General features: G+C 35.7%; 1 protein-coding gene across 7 annotated transcripts in view; it reads right to left on the bottom strand.

The window, feature by feature from the left end:
* LOC110459893 (1-phosphatidylinositol 4,5-bisphosphate phosphodiesterase eta-2-like) overlaps positions 1 to 21,488 on the bottom strand; it is a 67,150-nt gene continuing 45,662 nt past the window's right edge. For 5 of the 7 annotated variants that reach the window (XM_021512367.1, XM_021512366.1, XM_021512368.1 and 2 more), the window contains 13 exons: positions 21,049 to 21,166; positions 18,514 to 18,599; positions 16,658 to 16,778; positions 14,615 to 14,635; positions 12,682 to 12,767; positions 12,419 to 12,495; positions 11,226 to 11,415; positions 10,199 to 10,372; positions 9,129 to 9,239; positions 8,562 to 8,620; positions 6,357 to 6,492; positions 4,344 to 4,490; positions 1 to 3,571 (listed from right to left, as the gene is read on the bottom strand). In XM_021512367.1, coding sequence (XP_021368042.1) covers positions 3,483 to 3,571; positions 4,344 to 4,490; positions 6,357 to 6,492; positions 8,562 to 8,620; positions 9,129 to 9,239; positions 10,199 to 10,372; positions 11,226 to 11,415; positions 12,419 to 12,495; positions 12,682 to 12,767; positions 14,615 to 14,635; positions 16,658 to 16,778; positions 18,514 to 18,599; positions 21,049 to 21,166 — 1,415 coding nt within the window. In that variant the 3' untranslated portion in view covers positions 1 to 3,482. The remainder of the gene's footprint in view (positions 3,572 to 4,343; positions 4,491 to 6,356; positions 6,493 to 8,561; positions 8,621 to 9,128; positions 9,240 to 10,198; positions 10,373 to 11,225; positions 11,416 to 12,418; positions 12,496 to 12,681; positions 12,768 to 14,614; positions 14,636 to 16,657; positions 16,779 to 18,513; positions 18,600 to 21,048; positions 21,167 to 21,488) is intronic. The other 2 variants (XR_002463941.1, XM_021512365.1) reach the window with 2 other exon arrangements.

The raw sequence follows: 21,488 nt of genomic DNA, 5'->3' as shown, positions 1-21,488 counted from the left end.
CAATGTAAACGGACCACTAATATTCATTGATAAAAATCTAATTATGAAATAGTTTGAGTGTGATAAATTTTAAGGGGAAAAAATCACAGAAAAAGAAAAGAAAAATGAAACATTACAATATTGACTGTCCAATAGTACTAAGTGTACACATTTCATTGTAATATGTGTCTGTGAAAACACAAATCTGTTTCGTAACATATACATGATAACATATCCTACATATGCTACACTAACTATAAAGTACAGACTTAAAATTTGATACAATAAATGTTTCCATGACTTTATCAGCCCCTACATCCCCTTATATCTCGACCATGGCCAGATCCTATATTTTATCAGCCCCTACATCCCCTTATATCGCGACCATAGCCAGATCCTATATTTTATCAGCCCCAACATCCCCTTATATCTCGACCATGGCCAGATCCTATATTTTATCAGCCCCTTTAGCTACATCCCCTTATATCTCGACCACAGCCAGATCCTATATTTTATCAGCCCCTACATCCCCTTATATCTCGACCGCGGCCAGATCCTATATTTTATCCCTGTTATCACATCCCTTTAGAATACATTGGATCCCATTTATCACATGACTGGACCCCTATTGTACCCTCTCTACCGTACTCCTTTGGACACCTCTGTAAGACCGGCCCTTTGTACACCTCTATAAGACCCCTTTGGACACCTCTATAATAAGACCCCTTTATCTCATTGCTAGATCCTTATCGTACCACAGTCGTTGAGGTTTCGTGTGAATACAACACAAAAGTAACAATAACCCTACAACATTTAGTAACAGTTAACCTACTGCATTGAGTTACAATAACTCTACAGTATTTATAATTACAATAACCCTACATCATTGAGTAACAATAACTCGACAGTATTTATAATTACAATAACCCTACAGCATTGAGTAACAATAAGTCTGCAGTATTTATAATTACAATAACCCTACAGAATTTAGTAACAATAACCCTACATAATTTAGTAACAATAACCCTACAGAATTGAATAACAATAACCCTACAGAATTTAGTAACAATAACCCTACAGAATTTAGTAACAACACTAACCCTACAGAATTGAGTAACAATAACCCTACAGAATTTAGTAACAATAATCCTACAGAATTTAGTAACGATAACCCTACAGAATTTAGTAACAATAACCCTACAGCATGTCAGATTTTCCGTATAAAGAAGTTCTAGATTTGTATAAAAATGTAATAGATTTACTAGGCTATACAAGGTGTAAAATGTCATCTGAAAGTTAACTATATATATATTTATATACTAGCACATTGTATTATTGTACTAGATTATTTACACAATCAAATATTGGCGAAAAATGGTAACAGCAGTGAAAAAGACAATCAACATATCACCTTCATAATATAACACAAGCCAAATGATAAATGTTACATGATACCTATATACTAATCAAATTTAACCAGCAGTAATGAAAAACAGTTAAATATAATTTGTACACCAGCATGCAGTAAAGATGCCTTTATGTAAACAGTACACAACAGTGAAGATATGTTATTATTGACAGTTAACCATTTGTTTCTATACATAAAACAGTGAAATGTTATCACCAAAATGGAAAGATATTTTTTATGTAAACAAGCAGTATACATTTCAACAGCTGTATATCAAGTGTTTTTCAATTTGTTTGCTTGTTTTATGCTGATTTCAACTGATAGAGCTAGTAGACCACACACAAAGTTTATAAAATATCACAATTTGTATAAAACATCACATCTCTTCGTAGATAAATAAATGGCAGGTTATTAAATAGCTTCCTGGTCTGTTAGTAACAAAGTGATGTTACCACCAGTAGTCGCTTAACACTGAGAACTAGCATGACTCAATGCTGCTTGAGAAATTGTATGTTAATTAACAGTCAGAACTCGTAATAAATATATATAAAATCTGCCTTGTCAAATTTTTCTTCACAATTAAGCATTGTTCTTGCTAAGTATCAAACTGGTGGTTAATTTTCTAAAGTAGCTGGTTCAATGCTGACTGGTTATAATTATAATTAAACAATTAATTTTGCATAAAAAAAGCTGACTGATGGAAAATGAAAGGCAGGCTATTTCACCTTCAAACATCAGATTATTTCACTACATTATACAAATCTAGATACTTATGCAGTTGAACTTGCACACCTAGAAATATAAATCTGATTTACCAGTAAAGATAAAGAATGAAAGTGATAGTTGAATTATTTTTTTGCAGTTTAAGTTTGTTGTTGGACATAATATTAAAGTGAAATAGATAAAAAAAAAAATGAAGTGAAATAGGTTAAAAAAAAAACCGACTATATTTAAAAATAGTTAAATGTACAGTTGAACAAGGCAATGTATTAAGTTAATCCAATCCATTCATACAGATGCCTTGACTCTTGGCCTCCTCCCAAAAGGCCTCGACTATTAAGGCTCTATCTTCACTAACTGCCTGAGCAGGAGCCTGGGCTACGCCAACTGCCTTTGCGAGTCTCCTTCCTCCACCATTGCCTTAACACAAGTCTCCATCGACAAGTGCCTCAGTGCGATGCCACTTCCACAATTGCCTCAGTTTTCAGTCCCAGTCTACAGCTGACTCGCCTCTCAGTCTACAGCTGACTCGCCTCTCAGTCTACAGCTGACTCACCTCTCAGTTTACAGCTGACTCACCTCTCAGTCTACAACTGACTCACCTCTCAGTTTACAGCTGACTCGCCTCTCAGTCTACAGCTGACTCGCCTCTCAGTCTACAGCTGACTCACCTCTCAGCAATAAGTTTCACAGATGTCTGAGCTTCCAGCCTAAAGATCCATAGTTGCTTCAGCTCTCGGTCTATGATATTCAGAGCTGCCTTAGCTCTCGATCAGTCTTAAACTCAACAGCTGATCTAATTCAGGTCTTAGTGTCACAAGTTCCACACAGTACCCATTCCTATCTGATTTAATACTCAATCAATCATTGCGGCACTGTTTCGTGCATTTCTGTACCAAACTTTTGTCGCAGCTGATGATAAAAGCAATGACTATACTGACATATCAGTCTCCATCAGTGTATAGCTGACCCGATAAGTCTACTGGTTTTAAGTCACGTGATATCCAGTCCAAATCAATGGGCCAGGTAACATGTTTGACTGGTCCAGCACCCAGCAAGAGATTAATGCCCAATACATCTACAATGGTCTCACGTCCATCAGAATCAAAATGATTCATACAACCGAGTCAACGTTAATCAGTTTAAATTTGTCACATTCCTACATATGTACATGTCTTTCATCAGTGGAATGAAGGCTGATTCACCCAGAGTGTCCATCACGAGGTTACTACTGCGTAAAATGCTTGGTCAAATCTAGGTACAAGTTATGTGAAATTTCTTCTTCTGATACAGACTTATTGTATATCTATACTTGTTAAGGCCTAAACGGTCAACAAGAGAAGCAGATGGTCATCTACAGATAATACAATTTTCATCAGGCATCCACTATCTCAGTGTGGACAAATATTAATGCCTGAGGCAGCTGGTCACCGGTCTTGTTGAACAATGGAAAATGGCGGTACCCTGAAATGGAAGCAATTTTTGTTTTAATCTTGTTATGGTACTGTCATCATAAAATTATCATTGAAAATAATGTCTGAAAGGAGTAACCACCTGAATCTCCAGTAAGAACTTTTTATTGTTGAACATGGTGACACCAAAGAAGTGCCCGCTAACTGTTCCCTATGAGATATTACACTGCAATTATCCATTAACGCAGATACAAACAGCAGGGCCGGTATTCATGAAACCATTCTCATGCTCAAGCATGGATTTTGTGCTTGAGCTAGAGAACGGTTTCATGATTACAATTACGGGCCCTGATATTTTCACCATAAAACGCATATTCTTCAAGAAAATATCGATCTGCAAAATTACTGAAACTATTTTAAGTATACGATGTTGAAAGTCATACCAATGCCTTTTTCCACATCTGACCTGGAACACTGTCCAACACCCTAAATCTCATGACGGTTGACAAATGCTAGTCTCTAAACCAATATACTTTCAAATCCTAGCAATAACTGTGAGTACAGGATAGACATTTGGAACTCTTACAAACCTTTCCAGAAGATGTCTACATTAACAAAACTTTATTTATTTTTTATGAATGGCAACTGGCTTGGTAAAATATTATTGATGGCTTATAAATTGTAAAAAGAACACGGAAATACATTCACTTATAACATACGATAGCCTAGCCTAGGTATCTTTTTCAATGGAGACAACTCTTAAATAACAAATTCCAGGTAAAATGTGTAAGGTAGCATATACCCTTAAGGTAAATGATATTTACCCTGCTGAAGACAGGAGAGTGGCATGACGTAGTAGCCGATGAAATCATCAACGTATCTGTCGCTGTCGTACACAACAAACCGCAATAACACCAACTCGGGGGAGTTCAAGTTGAAGCTCACCGTCTCGTTCCACTGGGGGTTGAACCCTACAATAAACATCAAATTATATGAAGCCTTGACAGAGTGCAGATTGTATACGGTGTTGAATTCACAGTTCTATTAATTAGTTCTCCTTAAAGTTCTCCTTTCATTGTAATGTAACTTCACTGGTTTCCATGAAAATCAAACTGCTGCGATTTAGTAACATACTGTAAAATCATAAGTTTTCGTGGGACATTAAATTTCGTTTATTTTGTGGATAACAAAAATCCACGAAATTAAATCACCACGAAAACATAAATTTGGTATGATATAGATAGGGAAATATTTGAAATCAGCGAAATGTAAAGTCCATGAAACCCCTGAAAATAAATGATTCTACAGTATATACATTTTTTACAATATTTACAATATTTGACAATAGATTCATTGAATTTACAAGACATAAACAAGTATATACCTGGTATGTAAAACAAATCATTGTTCTGAATAACAAACCATTGTTCTGTATAACAAACCATTGTTCTGTATAACAATCATTGTTCTGTATAACATACCATTGTTCTGTATGACAAACCATTGTTCTGTATTACAAACCATTGTTCTTCATAACATACCATTGTTCTGTATGACATTGTTCTGTATAACAAACCATTGTTTTGTATGACATACCATTATTCTGTATAAAAAACATTGTTTTGTATGACATACAATTGTTCTATTTAACATACCGCTGTTTTGTTAACACACCATTGTTCTGTTAAAACAAATCATTGTTCTGTATGACATACCATTGTTCTGTATGACACACCATTGTTCTGTTATAACAAATCATTGTTCTGTATGACATACCACTGTTCTGTATGACATATCATTGTTTTGTATGACATTGTTCTGTATGACATACCATTGTTCTGTATGACATACCATTGTTCTGTATGACATACCACTGTTCTGTATGACATACCATTGCTCTGTATAACATACCATTGTTCTGTATAACAATCATTGTTCTGTATAACATACCATTGTTCTGTATAACATACCATTGTTCTGTATGACAAACCATTGTTCTGTATTGCAAACCATTGTTCTGTTATAACAAATCATTGTTCTGTATGACATACCATTGTTCTGTATGACAAACCATTGTTCTGTATTACAAACCATTGTTCTGTTATAACATACCATTGTTCTGTATGACAAACCATTGTTCTGTATGACAAACCATTGTTCTGTATGACACACCATTGTTCTGTATGACATTGTTCTGTATGGCATACCATTGTTCTGTATGACATACCATTGTTCTGTATGACATACCACTGTTCTGTATAACAATCATTGTTCTGTATAACAATCATTGTTTTGTATAACATACCATTGTTCTGTATGACAAACCATTGTTCTGTATTACAAACCATTGTTCGGTATAACATACCATTGTTCTGTATGACATTGTTCTGTATAACAAACCGTTGTTTTGTATGACATACCATTATTCTGTATAAAAAAACATTGTTTTGTATGACATACAATTGTTCTGTTATAACAAATCATTGTTCTGTATGACATACCATTGTTTTGTTTAACACACCATTGTTCTGTTATAACAAATCATTGTTCTGTATGACATACCACTGTTCTGTATGACATATCATTGTTTTGTATGACATTGTTCTGTATGACATACCATTGTTCTGTATGACATACCATTGTTCTGTACAACATACCATTGTTTTGTATGACATACCATTATTCTGTATGACATACCATTGTTCTGTATGACATACCATTGTTTTGTATTACATACCATTGTTCTGTATGACATACCGTTGTTCTGTATGACATACATTTGTTCTGTATGACATACCATTGTTTTGTATAACATGCCATTGTTCTGTTTAACATACCATTGTTCTGTATAACACTTGTCTTGACTTGTTGGTTGTCTGCCTTGGATCCGTGAACTTCAATCTTGATGAACGGATCAATGACTTCCCCTTTCTTTGAATCTTTAGGCTTAGGAATCTGGTATCCACTTATCATCTGTAACCAAGATACAGGGGTGAGCCATTTCTAAATTCAAGGACAATGTATGGAAAATCCCAAGGTCAAGGTCATAATAGTTACAACATCCAGGTCAAGTTTTGTATTTCGGATGTTTTCACTGCATCCACCAATTCAAGGATACCAGTCCCTCTTCACTGTGGTTTTTGTACATACAGTAACCTCCCTTTAAGGAGCCTTATCCCACAGCACTGTGGTTTTTGTACATGCAGTAACCTCCCTTTAAGGAGCTTTATCCCCCAGCACTGTGGATTTTGTACATACAGTAGCCTCCCTGTAAGGATCCCTGTCTCACTGCACTTTGGATTTTGTACATACAGTAATCTCCCTTTAAGGAGCCTTGTCCCCCAGCACTGTGGATGTTGTACATACAGTAGCCTCCCTGTAAGGATCCCCGTCTCACTGCACTGTGGATTTTGTAGATACAGTAACCTCCCCTTAATGATCCCTGTCCCACTGCACGGTTGGTTTTGTACATACAGTAGCCTCCCTTCAAGGATCCCTGTCCCCCTGCACTGTGGATTTTGTACATACAGTAGCCTCCCTTCAAGGATCCCTGTTCCACTGCACTGTGGATATTGTACATACAGTAACCACCCTTTAAGGATCCCTGTCCCACTGCACTGTTGGTTTTGTACATACAGTAACCTCCCTTTAAGGAGCCTTATCCCACAGCACTGTGGTTTTTGTACATGCAGTAACCTCCCTTTAAGGAGCCTTATCCCCCAGCACTGTAGATTTTGTACATACAGTAGCCTCCCTGTAAGGATCCCTGTCTCCCTGCACTGTGGATTTTGTACATACAGTCACCTCCCCTTAATGATACCTGTCCCACTGCACTGTGGTTTTTGTACATGCAGTAACCTACCTTTAAGGAGCCTTATCCCCCAGCTCTGTAGATTTTGTACATACAGTAGCCTCCCTTCAAGGATCCCTGTTCCACTGCACTGTGGATATTGTACATACAGTAACCTCCCTTTAAGGATCCCTGTCCCACTGCACTGTCTGTGGTTTTGTACATACAGTAGCCTCCCCTTAAGGATCCCTGTCCCACTGCACTGTGGATTTTGTTTATACAGTAACCTCCCCTTAAGGATCCCTGTCCCACTGCACTGTGGTTATTGTACATACAATAACCTCCCTTTAAGGATCCCTGTCCCACTGCACTGTGGTTTTTGTACATACAGTAACCTCCCTTTAAGGATGCCTGTCCCACTGCACTGTGGTTTTTGTACATACAGTAGCCTCCCCTTAAGGATCCCTGTCCCACTGCACTGTGGATTTTGTATATACAGTAACCTCCCCTTAAGGATCCCTGTCCCACTGCACTGTGGGTTTTGTACATACAGTAACCTCCCTTTAAGGATCCCTGTTCCATTGCACTGTGGATTTTGTACATACAGTAACCTCCCTTTAAGGATGCCTGTCCAACTGCACTGTGGTTTTTGTACATACACTAACAGTATCCTCCCCCTAAGGATCCCTGTCCCACTGCACTGTGTTTTTTGTATATACAGTAACATCCCTTTAAGGATCCCTGTCCAACTGCACTTTGTACATACAGTAACCTCCCCTTAAGGATCCCTGTCCCATTGCACTGTGATTTTTGTACATGCAGTAACCTCCCCTTTGTATCACTTTGGAAATAACTGTAGCAAAGTTAGTTAAGAAAACTTCTGTTGACCCAACAGCTCAATTTGTAAGAGTAATAGTATAACAATCTGAAGTCCACGGTCCCAATCCCGGTCTAGACCCACAGAATTTTTACAATCACCAGAACATTATCGTTATAAGGTAATGCTCTCATTCCAAAAATACAAAAGCTAAAGTCAGTCCAGAAAAAAAAACAGTTTCAATTTCTTAGTTACAGTTTTGGCTATTGTACAAGGATTCTTAGGCAATAAAATTCCTTGTTAAGTAATTTTTTGTGCTTGCTTCAATTTATAGCATGAAGGACTATTAAAACAAAGTCAGTTTTTTGTAATAACAATGAAAATGATTATGACAATCACCCTGTTACAATGTTATCTAACAACGAACAAACTTACCTTCATTACCAGCTTCTTCTTCTTTGTCGGTTTTTCCAATTGTGAAGAAAACTTCTCAGCTGTAAACATGATAAATTGCAATTCCAGTATTAATTTCAAGTTACAAAAGGCAAAAAATAATTCATTCTAATTGGATGGATTTCATGTTTGATATTTTCTGGATTAAATATTGGATTCAAAAAAATAATGTCAGAAAAATCTCATTTTTATTTCCTACATCTGCAGAATGGAAGCAACTGATTTCAAATTTGTAAAATTCTGGAAAGAATTTTCAGGATTGTCTGTGATTATTTAAAAAATAAATAAAAAAATCCTGAAATACATAAACAACAACAACAAAACTTTCTGTTTTCAGAAAAGTCTAGCAAAATACTGAGAGCTTCAGTCAATACTTTTTATTGCAGCTTGAAAACTGTTCTCATGTGAACTTGACAATGATGAGCAAGCACCCTTTGTTAAAGGAACCTGTGTATTCAGATCATCTTAATATTCCAAAGACTGGTCTGTATCAGTCAGTTTACACAGGTTTTGCCCTATCACGTATCTGCCCGACATAAATATGTTTACCTGATAACATAAATTCAGGTTTCAGTACATATCCCGAGCCTCCGTTGTCCAGGAACTTCCCGTGTAGTAACTGCATCGGTTCTGCACCGGTCGTCTGGAAGTTCAGCGCAACTGTCGGAAACAATATATCACTCAAATTATACATACGTATGTTGGTTCCAGTTTAATGTGACGGCATAACTATTTTGTACAAAAGAAAACAGCAGGAACAGTCAAGAGATACCAAAACAGAAATACAGACATCATAAACACGATGCCGCCTATTAAAAGGTTAGGACAGAAATTGCAGTCTTTCAGATGATGATCTGGAATTCATTTACAAGTCAATTTTTAATTACGACATAACATGTTTTGGAAATATGATAGATTTACATTGATCATTAAGTTACGGTCTACAGGTGGTATAGTTGGAGAACAATCGTTATATTTAGCTATAACTTGGTGTATGTCTATCACTTGAAAACATTACAGTGGTAGAATATAACATTTTTTGCTTACTTTGTATATTTCACAAATTATTATGCAGCGCTTCAAATTATTATGTAACTATATGATCTAACAAAATAACCTAGTTTCCATCAACTTAACAAAACTGTTGCTTAGCGATGGGCTGACGATCGATCATAATCGAAAATCGATCGGTTTGACCTTTCCGATTCCGATTATTGATTATTACAAATTCCATTATCGATATAATCGGTTCCTTATTGATATCAAAGTGTTAATGTTTTCAATGTAAAAAAATGAATTGAAAGTCATATATTCTTACGACTTTTATCATATGATTGATAAAAATTGCTTGAAATCCATTCATCATTAAAGAATGTAACCTAGTGTATAGTTAACAACTCTGTCTATTGATCTCATGGTAGTGTTCTCACTCTATTTGGATATTCAGTCCCATAAAATTATGAACTGATTATGCAATCGATCATCGATTGGTTTACTACTTCCGATTACAAACCGATTATCGATCATGATTTTAAACCGATCGCCCATCACTATTGTTGCTGTCATCTTAATATACTCGAAGTCAAGATTGATGTAGAGTGTACATGTATATAACCTACCCACTTGACATCCAGCTGCCCACATGGGTACAGGGTTATAGTTACTGGAATCGGTGCGGGACCCTGAAGGATACGTTCTCACCAGCATCTGTTGACTAAGTCTGTTCACATCTTTTATATCATTTCCGATCATCTTGAGAACTTTGCTCTCCCCAAGTGACACAAAAATACCATCTGTAATGGAACAGTAATGACTAAAGTGAAAATCACAGATTTGTTTCTCTATTGTCCAGTAGATATATGAAAAGCTAAAAAAACACACCATGAAACACAATCATCTGATGATTTAAATTGAAAGCACTAATACCTTACAGATCTATGTGTTTCTGATTTTTAACTGTTCATGCCGGTATATATATATGTCTCGATCCTGTGATATCTGAACAATCTTTACTCCCTTTGAGCAAATACTTAAAAGTCTGGCCCTTGACAAAGCCTCAGGCTAGACATTTAAGAATCTTACCCCATGGGTTGAGATTTTTCTGTCTTACCCCAAAGGTGGGAAAAGATTATATTGATCCCAATACATGGACAATCCATAGATCACAAAACATTCATACAATCTATAGTCCATGCAATGCCAGAGGAGAAGATTGTTACTTGCACCACTATCTCTTCAACTAATACCAAACTTGTTGGAGAAAAAAAAAGATAAGTTGACGAAAATAAGATCAGAAGGAAATTGCCAATTGCAGGTAACAATGTGGTTGACTTTGTAAGTTATATTATGTGTAAAAGGATAATAGTTTGTATAATAAGGTCTATATTATTAGTTAAATTATGTGTAAGAGGATAATAGTTTGTAAATTAAGGTCTATATTATTAGTTAAATTATGTGTAAGAGGATAATAGTTTGTATAATAAGGTCTATATTATAGGTTATATTATGCGTAAGAAAAAAAGGAAACAATTCTGATATCAAAAATGTTCAACATCGTTATGTCCACAATTGGTAATTCCTATCTTACTACATTGAGAGAAAGAGGTTAGGATTAAAGAAATTCTAGTGAAATCAAAAGTGTCTTACTTGATGCGATGGCCTCGTCTGTAGACTTGAAGCTAATAGCCTTCATGCCGACGACATCTGAGAAATGTCTGGAAAGTTTGTGCTTGCTTTTATCCTTGCTCTTACTCTCCTCCTGGCTCTCTGCTGCCTCATCCTCCTCGTCACTCACCTCTGCTTCTTCTGTACTGTGACTCCAAGGCAGCTTCTTACCCTACAGTGTATAAGTAATGACTTCAGGGGAGGTTCACATAACATTGTATCTACCAGCCTGTAGCTTGTAATCGGGGGAGTTTCAAATAACATTGTATCTACCACCCTGTCGCTCATAATCGGGGGAGGTTCACATAACGTTGTATCTACCACCCTGTCGCTCATAATCGGGGGAGGTTCACATAACATTGTATCTACCTGCCTGTAGCTTGTAATCAGGGGAGCTTCACATAACGTTGTATCTACCACCCTGTCGCTCGTAATCGGGGGAGGTTCACATAACATTGTATATACTTGTAATGTAAAAGAAAAGACTTTAGGGGAGGTTAACATAACATTGTATCTACCACCTTGTAGCTTGTAATCGGGGGAGGTTCACATAACATTGTATCTACCTGCCTGTAGCTTGTAATCAGGGGATGTTCACATAACATTGTATTTACCATCCTGTAGCTTGTAATCAGGGGAGGTTCACATACCATTGTATCTACCACCTTGTAGCTTGTAATGTACAAGTAATGACTTCAGGGGAGGTTCACATAACATTGTATCTACCACCTTGTAGCTTGTAATCAGGGGAGGTTCACATAACGTTGTATCTACCTGCCTGTAGCTTGTAATCAGGGGATGTTCACATAACATTGTATCTACCATCCTGTAGCTTGTAATCAAGGGAGGTTCACATAACGTTGTATCTACCATCCTGTAGCTTGTAATCGGGGGAGGTTCACATAACATTGTATTTACTTGTAATGTAAAAGTAAAGACTTTAGGGGAGGTTCACATAACGTTGTATCTACCACCTTGTAGCTTGTAATGTACAAGTAATGACTTCAAGGGAGGTTCACATAAAAACGTATCAACCCTCTTGCAGATCTTTTTAACTCATAATGAACTGAGGATGAGTTCAGTAGAATTAAGCATATATGTTTTTACATATTTTATATATATTTCACTTTTTTGGTCAAACCTAAGAATACATTTTTGTTTGAAATGTGATATACCTTCAGGACAATTTTGCCCATCAAGTCAGCAGGGGATGGAATCTTGTTTGGAAGTTCTGTCGGTGCATACACCAGATCTGAAAAATAAAAATAAAAGTGTAAGTTAATACACAGTGTTATATATAAAGGATTGTTTGATACAGACCTACACAAACAATGTCATAAATATCTAGAAAATTGATAAAAGCTTTAATTTGTAACATTCTAATTTGATCATGTGATTACATATTAGAAGTTTCAAGTGAAGCTATTTAAATTCTCACCTCCTAGAATGTTGCGTATATGTTTGCCCATGACCGTCTGCTGCTTTATAGAACAATGGTTTTCTATGGACAGGATCACAGGGTAACTGAAAACAGAAAAAAAAAAACATTTTACCAGCTAGTTCCTGATATAAATTCATTGGAATATTTCCTAGCGCACCGCTGTCTTGAGTAATTTGCCAATGAAAGTTTCACCAAATAACCGTTCTCAACATATCTGTACATTATTTTTTGTGACTCATATTGTAATACCAAGTGCCCACTTTTTTATTCCTTATAACTGTTAAATATATAACGCTTCCTAAACTAGATTTACTGTTAAGATGGTAAACTCAAGGAAAGATTTTGACACACTGGTCGAGGCCCTTAGACCAAGAGTTTCATAATCGATGTCATAAATCATCTCTGCACAGAAAATACCAAAATATGGGACCACTGAAATCATATAAAAAATATAAATGTTCCTTTGAACAGAAAAGTGTTGTAATCATCTTATTTCTACTAGCCTAGCCCACCATTATACCTGGTGGATTCAGGTAAAATTTGGAGGATTTTTAGATTCCATTTATTCACTCACCATATATCAATATATGTAAAACAAAGTACTGTACTGTTTCAGTTTATTTTGTTTTGAAACCTCCTTACAGTAACCTCAATCTTACCCTCCTCTTCAGAACTATATAGTGGTAAACTGGTCATCACTGTATCATTTTATTATATATCAGCGGAATAAGCTATTTAAAATAAAGAGTTGTGTCGCAGTCTTAGAGGTTAGCAAGAGACACAGCAAATCATTATAAAACAACAACAATGAAGTGACATTAAAATGGAAAAAAAAGAGAAAAAGATGAAAATGGTCAAAAATGGTGTAAATTAGCATACAGAACCAAAAAAGGGTGTTGTTTACTTCAATTGAGATTAAAGTGAAATTATTGTTAAGTTGAATCCCGTAATCCCCGATCAGATAATTTAGGAAACTGTATTTGAGAATTATTCGGTAGCCATTGTAGAGAATTCTCATCCAAATCCTGAATTATCTGCCCTTGACTAATTTGGATATGACAAATAAGTCAATTAGATATCAATTGAAAAATGGTAAGGCATTACGCTTTTGCAGCTTGATTGCAGAAAAAAAGATAATGCAGGTGAAATACGAGTGATATATCTGTGAAGATTTGAAAAAAAAAAGCTACACACATGTTAGTCTCATTATTTTCTTAACTTGTTGAAAAATATTCGATTCCACATATTCGGATGTGTCAGCTTAAGTGGAATAATGATTGATTTTACAATGAGCTCACGATAAAGGAATGAAATGATTGATGTATAATTGATCAAATAACATTTTAATGTTTTATTTGTTTTTTTTGTCAGTTTTACTTGAAATAAATCAGAAGAAAATAGATTTTGGCTGATATTGATGAAATATCAAATTTTATGTCAATGGACAAATGTTTCCACCTGTTAACATAAGTTTGTATTATGATGGTTGTATAGATATATAGCACTCCATTAAGTGTGTGTCTGCAGCACAATGATAGAACTGTTCTCAAATTGTGCCCATTATTAGGTAAGGGCACAATTATGGTATTTGTGTCGCCGAACTCTCATGAAAGTCTTATATATATATATTGTCTAAAACTGTACATACAACATCAATCTTGTGATACTAGGACAAAATCAAACACACCAAATATGGAAATACTACTCAAGGTAATTTTAACTCTTGTTTTTGTAGAAACAAGTGCTAAAGTAAGATCACACCAAGCTCTACGTATTATTTTTAAAATGATCTACTTCTAATATCAAGTGTTTTACAACTACCCGACGTCTTAAGTGTTAAAACTTGCACAATGACAGAACAGCCCACACATGTGAGAGGAAAACAACAGGTAGAAAATGGCTGTAAAATCAAACATGGCCGTGTGTTTACCTTCTGTCACCCTGATCCCTTCTGCAGAGTAAAAAGCATCCACAAAACATGTGATGTTATTATTTAGATGTATTGTCATGTCACAGCCCTGGTGTGTCACAAAACTCAACAATGTTAGTAAATATCTATATACACCGGCAACAGGATTCTAGCAGGATTCTCTAATGAAATGGAGGTAACAAAAAACTACCTGTACTTATATTAGGAAATTTAAGTTTAAAATGCCATAAAACAGTCACAGAAATTATGAGGTTATTAACTCTTATGACTGCTGTTTCTTTTTCACAAATGATACGTTAAAATAAAATTATAATTTAGGATTACCTAAAAGAAAGATTACAATAAAGTAATAAAGTGCTGAAAATATTTTGTTCAGAACTGATTTGTTTTTTTATTAAATATAATTATATATATATATACATGAATATATAAATTAATTGCTGTACAGTATTTACATAAAAGAAACATACACAGCTTCCAGGTACTTTCTGGTTATATTTTTGTGTGAAAGTCATCAGGAAAAAATATTTATCTATGTATGTGTATATAATAGATTATATATTTATCAGAGAAGGATACAGATTTCAAAAATGCAAAATTCATGCTAACACTTCAAGAAAATTTGCAACCAATGTGAGAGATTATTTAACTCTAAAATGCGATGGTAACTGTAACCTTGTGATTCATATAACATCAACAAAGTCAAAAACAATGTTGTTCTTTCTAAAAATACACACTGTGGTGACCTCTACCAGATATCCTCAGAACAGAGGTGACCTCTACCAGATATCCTCACAACAGAATTGACCTCTACCATATATCCTCACAACAGAGGTGACCTCTACCATATATTATCACAACAGAGGTGACCTCTACCATATCTTCTCACAACAGAGGTGACCTCTACCAGATATCCTCACAACAGAGGTTACCTCTACTAGATATCCTCACAACAGAGGTAACCTCTACTAGATATCCTCACAACAGAGGTGACCTCTACTAGATATCCTCACAACAGAGGTGACCTCTACCAGATATCCTCACAACAGAGGTGACCTCTACCATATATTCTCACAACAGAGGTGACCTCTACCAGATATCCTCACAACAGAGGTGACCTCTACTAGATATTCTCACAACATTGGTGACCTCTACTAGATTTCTTCACAACAGATGTGACCTCTACTAGATCTCTTTACAACAGAGGTGACCTCTACTAGATTTCTTCCCAACAGAGGTGACCTTTAGTAGATATCCTCAAAATTGTTGGCTAACTAAATGGAGTATCTTATAAGTTTTAGTTTGTGATATACTAGAAAGAAATTGAGCTTGATTCTTGAAAGACTTAAAAAGTCAATTGTAACAAAGAAAGCATGGTTATCAACTGTCTGTAAATGTATACCTCATACAGCTGATAAGCACTTTCATGCACCCAGATTTAACAGAGCAGTGCGAGGTGACAAATGATCTTCTAACATACTGTATAAGGACAATTGTAGGATACAACTAAGGTCAGTCATGCTATATCTATTTCCGTCAGTATTAAACCATGTTTAGACATTTTATTTGAAAGAATTCGTTTTGATGGTCAAGAACTGTGATATATTTTATGATGGTTTAACAAGGCCACCTCACAGTACTGTGATGTTAGTAAATGTGTTAGTTAGGGATATATCATGCAGTTGTATGTATGTAACTGATATCTACAGTGATCTGTGGTAACCCACACACTGATAATAGCAGTTTATAAAGATAGGAATTTCCTACAGTATATAAACTTGTGCAAAAAGCTTCCCTGATTGGACAGGATATTTACTATTTGAATGGAAAGTGCACTGTCTACACTATATACAGGTGAAAGTCTTATACATTGATAGAAGCTTCCTTGGTAGTCAAAAGATTACAGTGGTAGCCATGGTGACCGGGTCACATGACGTTCTTATGGTAACAAGGGTTTCAAAGAAATTTCATTGTAACTCATCAGTTTCCATGGTAACCATGTAAAATGTTCCCATGGTAACAAGATATACTAATTCAACTTACGGTGAAGAGTGGAAGGCATAGTCTTTAATGGCACCAATCACGTCACGGAACAGGATCTTAGAGGTGAGTGTGTAACCATGGTAAATAACAGGCTCATCGTCTGGGCCGTCCCAGCAATCAACTGGAAATATATATATATATCAGTAACAAATAAAGGGCCCGCCCAGCAATCAACTGGAAATATCTATATCAGTAACAGATTAAGGGCCGGTCCCAGCAATCAACTGGAAATATTTGTATCAGTAACAGATTAAGGGCCCACTCAGCAATCAACTGGAAATATTTATATCAGTAACAGATTAAGGGCCCGCCCAGCAATCAACTGGAAATATATTTATCAGTAACAAATAAAGGGCCGTCCAGCAATCAACTGGAAATATTTGTATCAGTAACAGATTAAGGGCCCGCCCAGCAATCAAATGGAAATATTTGTATCAGTAACAAATAAAGGTCCGGTCCAGCAATCAACTGGAAATATTTATATCAGTAACAAATAAAGGGCCGGTCCCAGCAATCAACTGGAAATATTTGTATCAGTAACAGATTAAGGGCCCGCCAAGGAATCAACTGAAAATATTTATATCAGTAACAAATAAAGGTACGGTCCAGCAATCAACTGGAAATATTTGTATCAGTAACAAATAAAGGGCCGGTCCCAGCAATCAGCTGGAAATATGTATATCAGTAACAGATTAAGGGCCCACTCAGCAATCAACTGGAAATATTTGTATCAGTAACAAATTAAGGGCCGGTCCCTGCAATCAACTGGAAATATCTATATCAGTAACAAATAAAGGGCCGGTCCCAGCAATCAACTGGAAATTTTTAATCAGTAACAAATTAAGGGCCCGCACAGCAATCAACTGGAAATTTTTAATCAGTAACAAATTAAGGGCCCGCCCAACAATCAACTGGAATATTTATTAGTAACAAGCAACTTGTTTCTAATAAATATTTCCAGTTCTTGATGTTTTACGTTTGGTAATAATTAATTGCCCTGAGATTAACAATTTCTTAAGTTATTTTCAGAGTTTATTTTGAGATGACAATTTTGAAGTGACTCTTCAGATTCAATGAGTCAACTTTGATGGTAGAGTTATATATACCAATACAACCTGATAACTGTGTCAGTATAATTATCATTACACCCCTTATGTAACCTGATTCTGGCATAAACTCATCATCAAGTCCAATTCAGGATAAAAAAAAGGGCAGAAAAGTCATAAGGACAACGATTTTAAAGTTTACTGCAAGCAGAACATGAAAATTTATAATTTAAAAGATTTCGGCACGTGTGTAATTTCTTTACAGCAAAACTGAGTGTTTGGTAGTCATAGTACAGTTTCTGTGATAACATTGAGCCCCAGGACACTTTTGTTGTGTATACTGATAAATTAACATACCAATTAAGTAGCCACAAGAAATTTACATAATCCCTGCTATTGTTATGTGGAGAAATCAATGCTTATAATTATGTAGGTTTAAGGCTGCTAATCTGATTACTTGTTCTGTAAATGTGGAACAGATATCAAAATCTATGTGAAATTTAATTCCCGTCACTAAAATCTCTCTGGCTACCCCCGGCTAGATTGACTGTGATATTGACCTGCTGCTAGTCTCCTCTCCCCAATACCATTTATAAAACGGGGTGCTTAATGGTTCTGTCAATACACCTGTACCGTTTTTCCATGGAAATGTTTGTACAAATGACAGGGTAGCAGGTATTTTGTTGAATTTATTGACAATTCATGAAGTACACATTGATCTCGGTGATGTAATCCTGGCGAGATTTCTGTTCACTGCTAATGGTGAAATAAACCATTCGAATCCTTATAGTTAAACAAGCATGCACTTACGTTCTACACAGCGACAGCCGCGTGAGAGGGCAGTGATGTAGGCCTCGACACGGCTCGGGCCCTTCAGCTGATCCTCCACTAGGTATCTGTAAATACATCAAGACATGGTACATGATGAAGAAATAAAATCTCAGGTGTAATTATGATGACTCTTAACGAGGTTTATCTCATTCTGATATGTAGGTAACTATCAGGTGTGTCACTTAATTACCTAAAACCAGGTTTACCTGATTCTGATACTTTCTAACCCCAGTGTCATAATCATCCTCAACTTTAGGGACCTGTCAACTTTCACCACATTATTCTTGATAATTTACTAAAATGGTCCCATAAATGAAAATTTCAGTTTTATAAAATTAATAGGAGTGACTAATGTGTTATGAGATGGGGAGATATAATACACACTAAGATGGGGAGGTATAATTCCTGGCTTATATGGGATATAGAACAGGACATACATGTTATGAGATGGGCAGATATAATACCTAATTTGCGAGTTATAAGATACAGGACATACGTGTTATGAGATGGGCAGACATAATACCTAATTTGCGAGTTACAGGATACAGGACGTACGTGTTATGAGATGGGCAGATATAATACCTAATTTGCGAGTTATAAGATACAGGACATACGTGTTATGAGATGGGTAGATATAATACCTAATTTGCGAGTTATAAGATACAGGACATACATGTTATGAGATGGCCAGACATAATACCTAATTTGTGAGTTATAAGATACAGGACATACATGTTATGAGATGGGTAGATATAAAACCTAATTTGTGAGTTATAATATACAGGACATACGAGTTATGAGATGGGCAGATATAATACCTGATTTGTGAGTTACAAGATACAGGACGAACGTGTTATGAGATGGGTAGATATAATCCCTAATTTGTGAGTTATAATATACAGGACATACATGTTATGAGATGGGTAGATATAAAACCTAATTTGTGAGTTATAATATACAGGACATACGAGTTATGAGATGGGCAGATATAATACCTGATTTGTGAGTTACAAGATACAGGACGAACGTGTTATGAGATGGGTAGATATAATACCTAATTTGGGAGTTATAATATATATACAGGACATACGTGTTATGAGATGGGCAGGTATAATACCTGATTTGTGAGTTATAAGATACAGGCCGAATGTGTTATGAGATGGGTAGATATAATACCTAATTTGGGAGTTATAATATATATACAGGACATACGTGTTATGAGATGGGCAGACATAATACCTAATTTGTGAGTTATAAGGTACAGGACATACATGTTATGAGATGGCCAGACATAACACCTAATTTGTGAGTTATAAGATACAGGACATACATGTTACGAGATGGCCAGATATAATACCTAATTTGCGAGTTATAAGATACAGGACGTACGTGTTATGAGATGGGCAGATATAATACCTAATCTGTGAGTTATAAGATACAGGACATACGTGCTATGAGATGGGCAGATATAATACCTGATTTGCGAGTTATAAGATACAGGACATACGTGTTATGAGATGGGCAGACATAATACCTAATTTGTGAGTTATAAGGTACAGGACATACATGTTATGAGATGGCCAGACATAACACCTAATTTGTGAGTTATAAGATACAGGACATACGTGTTATGAGATGGGTAGATATAATACCGAATTTGCGAGTTATAAGATACAGGACATACATGTTATGAGATGGGCAGATATAACACCTAATTTGTGAGTTATAAGATACAGGACATACGTGCTATGAGATGGGCAGATATAATACCTGATTTGCGAGTTATAATATACAGTACATACGTGTTATGAGATGGGCAGACATAATACCTAATTTGTGAGTTATAAGATACAGGACATTCATGTTATGAGATGGGTAGATATAAAACCTAATTTGTGAGTTATAATATACAGGACATACGTGTTATGAGATGGGCAGACATAATAGCTAATTTGTGAGTTATAAGATACAGGACATACATGTTATGAGATGGCCAGACATATTACCTAATTTGTGAGTTATAAGATACAGGACATTCATGTTATGAGATGGGTAGATATAAAACCTAATTTGTGAGTTATAATATACAGGACATACGTGTTATGAGATGGGCAGATATAATACCTGATTTGTGAGTTATAAGATACAGGACGAACGTGTTATGAGATGGGTAGATATAATACCTAATTTGTGAGTTATAAGATACAGGACATACGTGTTATGAGATGGGTAGATATAATACCTGATTTGCGAGTTATAATATACAGGACATACGAGTTATGAGATGGGCAGATATAATACCTAATGTGTGAGTTATAAGATACAGGACATACGTGTTATGAGATTGGTAGATATAATACCTAATTTGTGTGTTATAATATATATACAGGACATACGTGTTATGAGAGGGGTAGATATAATACCTAATTTGTGCGTTATAAGATACAGGACATACGTGTTATGAGATGGGTAGATATAATCCCTAATTTGTGAGTTATAAGATACAGGACATACGTGTTATGAGATGAGGAGATATAATAATTAGTGATGGGTTGTGTCATGTCCTGGTACACGCGGCGACATGCTGGATTGAACATCTGTTGGTCACGACTGGTAAGGAATGTCCTGAAACCTGTAAATGAAGAAAATATTCCCAATATAAACTGTACCACTGAGGATGTAGTATTGTTTAAGGATTGATACACCTGAATCTTGTAGACTACCAAGAATATTTGTCACAATGCCTGTTCTGGAATTCACATTTCATGATAAAGTTTTTGCATCAAAAGCATGAAACCTATCTCCCTCCTCTAGAAAGATTGCAGGACCGCTAAATCCTTTATCTATGTAGCTAATATGGTCTCATATTTCCCTTATCTATAGAGCTCATATGGTCTGATATCTCCCTTATCTATAGAGCTCATATGGTCCTGTCTCCCTTATCTATAAAGCTC

This window comes from Mizuhopecten yessoensis, unplaced genomic scaffold (genome assembly GCF_002113885.1).
Source record: "Mizuhopecten yessoensis strain PY_sf001 unplaced genomic scaffold, ASM211388v2 scaffold10275, whole genome shotgun sequence".
Taxonomy (NCBI): domain Eukaryota; kingdom Metazoa; phylum Mollusca; class Bivalvia; order Pectinida; family Pectinidae; genus Mizuhopecten; species Mizuhopecten yessoensis.
This window is presented reverse-complemented; position numbering and strand designations above follow the sequence as displayed.